Source organism: Phaethon lepturus, unplaced genomic scaffold (genome assembly GCF_000687285.1).
Source record: "Phaethon lepturus isolate BGI_N335 unplaced genomic scaffold, ASM68728v1 scaffold14915, whole genome shotgun sequence".
In the NCBI taxonomy this organism is placed as follows: Eukaryota; Metazoa; Chordata; class Aves; order Phaethontiformes; family Phaethontidae; genus Phaethon; species Phaethon lepturus.
Genome location: NW_010538470.1, coordinates 2052 through 12935, shown reverse-complemented (window position 1 = coordinate 12935; position 10884 = coordinate 2052). Strand labels below are relative to the sequence as shown.

The 10884-nt window shown below is 42.9% G+C and overlaps 1 protein-coding gene across 1 annotated transcript in view; it reads right to left on the bottom strand.

Annotated features, from left to right (window-relative positions):
* Positions 1-2931: 2931 nt before the first annotated feature.
* LOC104620564 (citron Rho-interacting kinase-like) overlaps positions 2932-10884 on the bottom strand; it is a gene marked incomplete at its 5' end in the record, with an annotated part of 9722 nt that continues 1769 nt past the window's right edge. Inside the window, 9 exons of the mRNA XM_010286827.1 lie at positions 2932-2993; positions 3510-3810; positions 4650-4832; positions 4949-5027; positions 5639-5719; positions 6596-6724; positions 6850-6958; positions 8669-8761; positions 9620-9759. Coding sequence (XP_010285129.1) covers positions 2970-2993; positions 3510-3810; positions 4650-4832; positions 4949-5027; positions 5639-5719; positions 6596-6724; positions 6850-6958; positions 8669-8761; positions 9620-9759 — 1139 coding nt within the window. The remainder of the gene's footprint in view (positions 2994-3509; positions 3811-4649; positions 4833-4948; positions 5028-5638; positions 5720-6595; positions 6725-6849; positions 6959-8668; positions 8762-9619; positions 9760-10884) is intronic.

Genomic DNA, 10884 nt, shown 5'->3' with positions numbered 1-10884 from the left:
GTGCACAGTAAAAGAGAAATAAAGGAACATTTAACAAGTTAGCATTTCATCATATACATCAGATAGTAGGCACAATAGATAAATCAAGCAGCTTGGGTTTTATGTAGAGCATCTTCATGGAGAATGTCATGTAGACCAAAATGTAAGAGGAGCTATTAGTAACACACCCACACACCCTCCAACGAGCCCTTTATTGGGGGCAAGGGGGTGGGTATGTGCACAAAACCAAAAACACTGAACAGTAGGAGGACAAATTAAGTTACTGTAGGCAGCAGTGTGAATATTAAAAACCTCTTCCTGTGAAAGAATACTTCAGACCCTGTAAAAACTGGTTCAGTTAAAAATAGATGTATTTACATTTAAGTCTGATCTAGCAAGTTTTCCCAGCAGGTGTAAGTTAAGATGTACAGTTAACTCTGCAGGTTGTACTCAATCTGACTTGATTTGTGAATGTTTGGTTTTGTGGTTTTTTTTTAAAGTTGCAGCTATGAGGCCTTAAAGCACCAGCATATTACAGCGGTGGGATGAGTAGCTATCTCCGTCCGCTTTGCTACCACTGCTGGGATAAATCCGCAATCTGTCGTCATTAGATCACACTATTGTTAATTAAGACTTTTTTTCCAGCTCGAGATGTGTGGGTCATTTGCCAGGGCGAGATTGTTTTCCCACATACTCACACGTGTCTTACCTCTACCCAGACCACTAGTTAAGTACGTGAGGGCAGAACTTAGCTGTAGGTGTTTGCAGCTAACTGCTGCTATAGTAAACTCTTTGGACAAATGCGCCTGTTTCAGTTCGTATGAATATGCTTTGTTTTTGTGAAGCCACTTACTTACACTACTTGTTCAGGGAATAACGGCTATTGAAATGCTAAATATCGTCAAGGTTAGCTCTTTGGTAAGCTTTGACGCCTATAGATTACACAGCCTCTAATGCGGGGTGCAATGGTAGGATGGCTCAGTGTTACGCTGTATAGAAGGAAGCGTTCATTTCACCATGCCAGTCAAGATAGTTATTTGTTTTATTTGGTTATTGTTCAACAACAAAGTTCAGTACTTTCCAGGTGGAGCTTTGAACTGTCCCTCTGGTTCCCTCCCTTGTCAATAATAAAAAGGTAATGAAGAAAAATCCTGTACTTTTAGAGCCCTAAAATCTCATTTATGCTAAGAAGCTTCAATTGCAATTTAATGTTACAATATTTCTTCATGGGAGCGAGGAGGACGAAGCTGAGGCCCCTCCACTGTCTGAAGATGGCTGTCCACAACCACCATTAAAACAAAAAGCTAGTGTTGAAAAACGCACAGTTTACAATAAAAAAGTAGAAACCAATTCAATTCCCTTTTGTTACGAATATAAAGTTTCTTGTAAATATGTACAGTCCTTTGAGCTATTTCTATAGCAGGAAGCATTTCACGAACAAGACACAAGATATACACTTTCAGGACTCAACAACAAGCCCATTTCTGAGGTCTTGAAGATCTTCCATGAGATGCAAAGGTTTAAAGACTGATCTCAGTGACCTTTCAAAATATTCAGACCAGGAGACAAAAACTTTCAGCAAGTTTCCTGCCAAGTCATCTGACCTAAAATAACCCAACAGACGAGAGAACGGAATACAATATTCATGAAACTCGCCAAAGGACACTGACAAGGCATTTGAATTGTTACGGGTTTCTAGAACAGGTTAGCACAGGCTTGCAAGGGACTAGCTGAAGTTTAAGAGTGTGACCAAGGGAAGATTGGATGCAGTTTTGCTCTTTCCACTTGTAAAGAACGTGGTTGTTCACTTAGAATGTTGCTATTGCAGATTGAATGGTCAAAACCTGCTTTGAAAATCATTTGCTCTCTGCTTCGTGTTCACAGCAAAAGAGAATAGAAAGCAATAAATGGCCTGAGGTCAGATACGCAGAAGCAAAGGCGAAGGTGTGTTCAGTACCCGCTAAAGCTGTTCATTGTGAGTATCCTCTTGTGCCGTGACATTTGGTTCTTATTGTACGACAAGTTACAGATCACGGGGGGAAGAGCCAGCCCTGGGCTGCTGTTCTCTCTGGGGAGCGTGAGACTCTCAGGACCACGGTGTCATGTCTGTTCAATGCTGAGAGGAGAACACAAGTGTGACTGTAATTCTTGCCATAGAATAAGGCTTGCTAACCCTTCGTTGCCAAATTTCCAGAGTAATTAACGGTTATTTTGCAGCGTAATCTAAAGGTTTCAGTTAATTTACAAGTGAGGTACAATACACTACTCGGCAAAGCAACCTAAAAAGAGAGAGCAGCCAGTGATGGTGCAGCAGCATGCAGTGAACTGTCATGCAGAAGACCTGGATAAAGTCTTACACCCCAGTAGCTTATAGGCAATGCACTTTGTCTCAGGGCCGGGCCCAGGGGATCATTTAAAGCAGGGTTCTTCCCTCCCCATCAGAGCTGCTCTAGAGCAATTTTAGTGAGAACAAAATAACTTTCCGAAGTGGCAGGTGAACGGACTAATCGGAAGTAATTTTTCTCATGTTCCGGAGAGAATAGCCAATCACACCTTCTATTGAAAGACTCACTCACCTTGGCCCTTCTGTTTCCAGGCCATTGGGAATTCCCAGCATGTCTCAGAACTATGATCAGTTATCTGGTAAGGGGTGCTAACCACATTAAAGACCTGGGGTGGGGACTCTAGTCCCGTTTAATTGATTTATTTCCTTGATGAACTACTAGGGACTAAAGTGAATACAAAAAGTTCATGAACCGCTTGAAAGAGTAACAGTGGTACAAAGTGCAAAAACAGGAGTGCAGGAAAGTGCAGAGAAATTAACTGAGATGCGAACAATCTTCAAAAGCGTCGCGTCTCCCGCGGCAGAGCGAGCTTTGGCCCAGGAATGCTGTTTGGTAACTGGGCAGCAGACATCTGGAGTGCATATACTCAGTACATTTCCTTTTGTTTCCTGCAGGTCAAGATGAGTAACTTTGTCTAGCTGAGACTTACACTGAAGACTGGTCCCAGACCTGGCAGGGAAATAAAGTGACAGTCACAAGTCACACACATTTCTCTCTTACATACGCACAAGTGCCAGCAGCCGTACCTCACCTAGCCCACTGCTGCTACGGCTGAGCCAGGGCTGTGTGCCTGCTTGCTCCCATGGGGCATAATTCTTAAACCACCCACAAAGGCAAGGACTCTCAGCATCACTCTGAACACAGCAGGCTCCCACATGCCTTCGTCCCCCTTCGAGTCCTCAGTAACTTGAGTTCTGTTGGTAAATGCACCTTTGCTTTCCGAGATGGAGGACTTTAGCCTGTTCCAGAGTCATGCTGCTTTTACAGTTGCAGAACTAGCACAAGGGAAGGCGTTCACAGGGCCGGTGAGTTACACCGTATGTGCTCTGCTTTAATAGAAGTTGGGGCAGGGTGGGGGGAGATTTGATTTGCTCCTGTGCTTTACAGTACCATCGGCCCTTCTGCAGTCCACGCCGCCCGCTGAGAACAGAAAGGATCTCCAGGCTCCTGACTGACTTGACTTACCTTATTGACTTGAGCAAGAGGAGTTCTGGCACCGCTCACAGGCATTCGTCCTCGGCTGCTCTCTTCGAACAGTCTTCCAGGGGACCTTTCTCTGCGGGTGCTGAGAAGCCGGCCTGGAGATTTCTCCCTCTCCAGCGGTCGCCCAGGTGACTTGTCCCTCCGCAGCTCTGTCCTTCCCTCGCGGTACCGATGTGGTGTGCTTGGTTCTCGAGGGTGGCTTGGACCTTCCGGCGGTCCTGGGCTTGATGCTACCCGCTTGGTTATGTGCTCGTTGTATGTGGGCGGACCTCTCTTGTTAGGGCTACTGTCATTCAAAAATAATGGACGCGAACAGCTGAGCGACAAAAACCTCACGTTACATTTTCTGTTAGCAAAAATGTAACTTTCCCCAAACACCCAGCAGTGTCTAGGTGAAAAAGCATCAGACCTCCCTGAGCCAAGGTGCAAAGTCCAAAGATATTTTGATAGCCGAGTATCCGTTACAGTAGCAACACCAGTCGAGTGCCTTAATCCGTTGCTAATCTAGGTCATGTCTATGTAACAGGCCCCAAAAGTACACTTTTTCATATTTTATATATATATATAAGCAGTGTGCTTTTTCACATGCATTGTCAGGAGCTCCACGTTAGGATGCGCCTCAGTTTCCAGTGCATGCTGGCACTATCGACCTTTGGGGGTCACTTGACTGAAGCATCGCTGTTCTGCTGAACAGAACAAGATTGTATCACAACTTCCCAACGCTGCCTCCCTAAGGCACGCTCATTATTTAAGAGGAGGTGCCTCTTGCTTTAGGGGTAGTTGCAGCCAATCGGCGTTTAGTGTCCTATCAATAGCATCTACGCGCACGAAACTTTGAAGTCACAGCTATATCACAACGTAAACGAGTTGAAGATCACAAAGCACTTGTGGAGGTGATTACCCACATATTCCTACAGAGTTACTGTTTCTTTGCCTTCTGGATTTTAAAACCTCAGTGACTCTACTTGTTCCATTCCAGCATTACAATAGTTGGCTAACACCAGCCTCTCTCTCTCTGAGAATGGAACAAAGGCATCCAACACTTTGGGGGGGAAAAAGGCATCTGGAGCGAAGTTTGCTTACAAGGTGCGCAAGGACCATGACATACTGACTTTATCATACCTGCGTGTAGCAGAAGATCCTCTGTGGTGCTGCTCATTGTTGGTCTCTCTCACTAGATTGCCCTTACAGCAAATCACCCTTAATTTGTCTTGGTAGGAGGAGGCCAAGTAGATAGCTCCCGATGAAATTGCAGGCCCTAGATACCGCGGATTTGGTATCTCCAAGTGGGCTCGTGCAGGAGTTCTGGGTAAAATTGCAGGGAAAAGTCTTTACAATGACAACACTGTACCTTTTTCCTGGCAAGTACACGTATTCTTGCAGCACGTGCTGTTCAAAGTAATGAAAAGAGGACAACTTACCCCAGAGCCGCTCGTGCCTGAATCTCGATCACTTCAAGGGAATTGAAGTGGGTCACAAACAGATAGGGCTCCCTGTAGGCTGAAGGAACATCACAGAGGGAGGAAAAACACAAATAAAATTCCCTATTAAAAACTTCTAACAAGCATCAGTGAGCACAACAGAGCCTCACAGCCCCTTGGGATAACCAAGGGACTACATTTTCTCTAATATAGATACTATTACTAAGTAGAGCTTAAAAGAATTGTTGCTTTGAAACTCTCTGTACCTCAAGAATGTTACTAACCAAAGCGTCATGAAAAAGGCATTAAAAACAGACTATTAACTGAAAAAAATCCCATTTGGTAGTGCGAAAGGCCCGAGGGAACCACACTGACGTTACATATTCTTGACTATTTGAGAAACTTCCAAGCATCATTAAAAATTCCGCTAGCCAGTGCAGTCACTGTCGGACTAAGAACATTACAAGGAAATACAACTTCAGTTTAGTTTTTCTCAACTTGTTTATACTTCAGAAGGTTTGCCATTTGGATTTATAATGATCTTAAATCACGGGAAGAGCTCCGTAGTTTCTGGGAGAATTGGGAGAAGGAAGAGGAAACGGAAGTGCTGAGTGAAGAATACCTGTCCCACAAGGATGCTTCCCGGTTTCAGTAATTCCCATAATCCAAGTGAATGTCCCTCACACCTACCAAAAGCTAAGGGCAAGCGATTCCATTTGAGGTCATCTGTCCTACTGCGTCTTCCATAGGAATCCACAAAGACACCAAACTCTGTGAAGAAAAGTAACGTCATGTCATGAGCACGCACCTGAATTTTACTCATTTATTTTTGAAGGGACAAAGGCAATTGATCCTAGGCTTTTTAGCAGGGACAGGGTGCTTACTATCCTGCAAATGCTAGAGTGCTGTGAATTACTCTAATTGACATTGAATCAGCTAAATGTAGGAATACTTTCAGTACCAAAAGGTACTGCAGTTCTAGGTCTTGCTGTACCAATTGAGGTAAGGTTGTTATTTAATCTACAGTTGGGAAGACTATGAGACTCCTACTGTTACTCATCCAAAATTACTGCTAGTGGGCTTTTGACGACTTCCTGTGCATTTCCATGACACTATCCTTAGGGGCCAACTAAAGCAGCTGTACAAAAAAGTAATGCCCCCTCTTACTGCATCACAAGAAGATTACAATGTCTCATCTCTCTGTATGGAAACCAGACAAGAAGGCCAAAGTTTGAAAACCCCTTAACATTTATCAGGATAACCAAACACCTGTTTGCACTTAACATTGACCACAGTCAATGTGCCCTTCAGGCATAGAAGCCTACGCATGGCAGCTGATCCACAGGCACGGAGAACTTTTCAGCCAGAAGCCAGCTGACCAAAAGCGCTCAGCAGATGGGATCAGTAAGTGCTATTTTAGTGCCGATGCCCTGTGTATCTTACTGTTTACACCACCAGCCACAACTCTTCCATGGCTTCTAGATTCACCATCTTCAGCAACTCTTCGTTACCAGATACTAGAAAGTGAACTCTGTTCAGCTTTCCTTTACAACAGTACTTGGGTACCTTCTGACAGTCCACGTACCAAAGACAGCAGATGATAGATACAGTGCAACAACTGGACAACCATACAACACACTTACTTACCATGGAAACACAGCAGATACTCCTCCCTCTGCCCTGTTGGGTTCACTTGGATGATACTGACTGGAAAACTGTTTGTGGAAGCAGCAAACACAGCAGAGGCCAAAGTGTGGTCATTTTTATCCAGAAACTCTGCAAAGAGAATGGAGAAAAACAGCTTGATCAGCCCCAACTGCTTATTCTGAACTGCTTTAGAGAAGCCCCACCACAAGAATCTGTGGAGCCACTTGGTGTGTTCCTCAGGAAGCATCTCCTACCCTCCAGTGTATACTGCTTCATCTCAATTTCATAGAACTTGTTGGTTCCAATGATGATGCTGTACGTGGTCAAGTGGATGCAGCTGCAAGGCTCAGAGGTTTCAATCTCCTGGAAAAGAGGAAAGTGTTGACCAATATTAGTTCTCTGTAACACTTTACGATTTTGCTTATTCTGGAATATTATATATTGCCACATTTATCTTTATAAAAGGGAACCTCAGAGGCACTAACAGTCTCTCAGAAGTATATGGAAAAGTATAACATCTCTGCTGTTAACACTTAAATAATTAGCTCGATGGCTCCTTATGCAAAAGGAAGACAAACATACATTGTACAAAGAACGAGGAAGATTGTGTAACACATGTTATGTTGTCCACAAAGATTTGCATTGTGATTGAACGGCTAGGATAGCTGTGCAAGTTAGCCTGACACAACGTACAGATCCCCAGATACTCTAAGGATAAGATTCCTTGGGTAATTCCTAGTTTATCTGGAAATTTAGTTGGCAGAACAGAAGAACATATTGTGGGCTTGCTGCCATCTTGTTAGGACCTAAATTCAGTTGTCTGGATTAGTGAAGATAAGGAAAACCTGCCTTCTAAAACACGCGTTTGCATGTAAGCCCTTGTCAAGGCACTTGGCACTCTGGAGGTGAATGGCAGCAGGAGCAGAGGACGGTGACTGTATATCTTCAGTATTTCCTGCCAGCTGCTGCTCCATTGTGAGCAAGAGTTGGTATCAGCTACAAGGCCTGTAGGTGTTCCAGGTTTGCTGGCATCCACATTGTTTGTTTGTGCCAAGATCTTCTCCATCAAACATGTCTTTACTGCCGAGGAGGCCAGCATCTGAATTACTGTGCTGACTCTGCTTCCTTACAGCCGTGCCAGTGTAGCACTCAGCGGGGATAAAAGCCTCAGTCAAGCTATAAACTTTCAAAGTAACGTGCAGAAGCTCACAGGGATATGTAGTTTGACCTGGTTCCTGGGTACCAGCCCATTTTAAGGCAGGCAGCGTTTAAACTCTTTGTTCTGCAGAGATATCCCTATTATTCTGTTTTTTTTCTGGATGTGTGTGAGCATACAAAATTTATTCATGACAATTTGTCAGACTTGTCTTTGAGAGGCAGAGTGGGTTAGATGCTCAGAGTATTACCTGCCCGCAACTGGGCGGCTGCAGAAGAGTTGCAGTGGTTCTGCCTTTCATACCTGTGCGTGGCAGAATGAAGCAATACGTGTACCGGTACCGTACCGTACCGGTAGGTAGATAGGGTTCTGTACAGAGGAGGTATATACACCGGCCATATGAGATCCATATCTTACTGCCTTGTTTGCTGGAAGTACACGCATATCGGGGTAAGCATGGGAGACAGCTGCCTATCCTGTGATGGAATCATACCAAATACCCTTTGATATTCAGTGGTACAGTAAACAAATTCAGATACCCATTGCTTCCTTAATGCAAAGAGGAGAGAATTCAGTTGTTATGGATTTCTCCAAGACAACAGAGGTGAGGGAACATTGCTGGATAATTGAGAAGAAATTCTTTTTTTGGTAAATAAGCAAGGGTATGATTACAGCTGAGTCAGGTATCTCAAAAAATCACAGTGCTGTTCTGTATCCAAATATGCAGGCTCTTATTAAAGGAAATTGCTGCCTACTCCGGTTCTAGTCAGTGTACATTGCAATTTGTTACCATTTTACCTGGCAAACAAATGTTCTTATGCATGCAGAAAGGTTTAAGATGTTTGCTCCAAAGCAAAGCAAAGTCGTAGTGCAATATGTGAATTACCTTAGCTACTGAAGGGAATGAGTAAGCTTACCTTTCTGATACAGAACTTGCTCAAGCTCTCATTGTATCGCAGAACAACCACTTTATTGGGCATGGCTGCACAGATACAAAGACCATTCTCAACCTGTAAGGAAGATTACAAGCATAGTTTAGGATGGTAAATCCTAATGCTGAGCATGCGAAATGGATCCGAGTACCTCTTGCCACAAAAAGAACTTTGCAGAGATAAGCAAGTACATTTTTAATACGGTAATTATTGTGAAATTAGTGAAATAATGAAAAGCTGCTTGCTTCACATTCTCAGAACGTGAATTTGAACCGCTTCTGGATTTCTTTTATACTTGAAAGAAGTTAATAAAAAATTCGAAGGTTTTCCACAGAAAAGTGTGTCATTAAAAGGGATAAGAAATTCAAATAGGTTAGATCTAAATTTTAACCCTTGAAACTGTTCTCTTAAACATCACTTTGAAATGAAAGATGTTCAGTTTGTTATCAAAGTAGTCTGTAGCAGTAATTGTTAAAGAGAATTTTTGCTGTGGCTAAATGTTCCATACTAAAACTGGGAATTAATGTAAATATCAAGCATTATCAAGTGATGCAAACACCTAAGTAAATTTGCTAGCCTGGAAACTGTTACATGACATTGAAGAACAAAGAGCGGATGGAATTCACTAATTATAAATCTCAAAATTGCAGTCAACTGTGAGAAGGCAGTTATACTATGCTTTGCTGTATTTCTTATTACGTAGCAGTTCAGGCTATACCATCATGTCATCCTGACTGAATTTATTCATACTAGTCATCAATCCTCCATATTGTGTCCAGCTCATCCTCTCTTCAGCCATTATACTCTTCTTATTTGAAGAAAAGTACTTAAAACAAGAATACAGACCTTGGATTTGTTGCCAGTGAAATAAAGATGCTGATTTTATTAATATTAAACTCAGCGCAGTCTGAAGGGGCACGAGGGGCTGTATCCTACCTTGCCAGCAGCAAAAAGATGACATCCTTTGACAGCCTCAAAGACATTTGGTGAGACATCGGGCTGGGCTGGGAGGTGAGACTGGGCTAGAGATTGCTTCACTTTCTTTACATCAACAAGACACAGAGCCCTTTCTTCTCCTGGAAACACACACGGTTACATTTCATCAAGGGAAAACTCCCAATTCTCCACAAAAGTCTGTTACCTAAGCAGCAGCTTATCATCACGGGCTGTTACTGTGGTAACAGTTGTGAGGTACCATGTAGTATTCACCCCATATTATTCCTATTAAAAGTGAAACAGAAAATTTACAAAAACCCAACCACACAACAGGTGGTAAATCCACTGGGAGAACAACCATTCTCTCCATGGGTTATTAGTGTTGCTAAGGTCTAGTAGGTCACAATAACAGCGGGCTCATTAGGACAGTATTCAAAATTAGCCAGGAAGTTCTACTCTACCCTGCAGAACTTCTTAAAGTAAAAGGTGCTTTAGCCTCTCTGTACCAACAGAGCTGGCAATGGATTTCCAAGAAGTGCCCTAACAAACTGCGTTATAGACCAAGCCCAATTCCTCTCAGAAGTCTAGTGATACGATAATACAGCCTTCTCCCAATTTTGTGTGAGGTTTTCTTTTTCCGATTGCTTTTTTTCTTTACCACCTTGAAACCTTAAATCTTTGCAAGGGGAAAAACGCAGAACAAACAGTACAAGACAGAGAATTGGTTTTTCATTCCCTACAAATGTCATATAGACCCTCGATAATCTGGGCTTTCAGATGAAGATACGCCCTAGTGTTCAGCATGCCTACATCAGTGTAGGAAGGATTATCTCTGGAAAACCACAGATGGAGAGATTAAAGCTGGCATTCCTTTCATAAGGGAATCTTAAACCATGAAAGAAGTCCCAATTTTGTTACACGGATTAGTGTTTACAGCAAGAGAAGTTAAGAGTTGTTGGCCCTTAGGCCACAGGGATCATGTTGTGGCCCTCAAATGGTTAACTCTGTTAAAAAGAAAGGTTATGTAGTGATTATGAAGAGATACGCTCACTGATCAGCTCAACACTTTTTAAATTGAACTTAAAATGACAACTAATCCCTAAACTGGAAATGTTTTGTCTCTGCTTCCTCCCTCCCTCAGCTTTGGAAACTGAGAAATCACTTTCTTGTGAAGGTTTAAGTGAGCCTTCATTCACAGGATCATTTACAAGAAAACCTCAGACAATTCTGTGTTAACCACAGTCATTGATTCCTGACAATACACT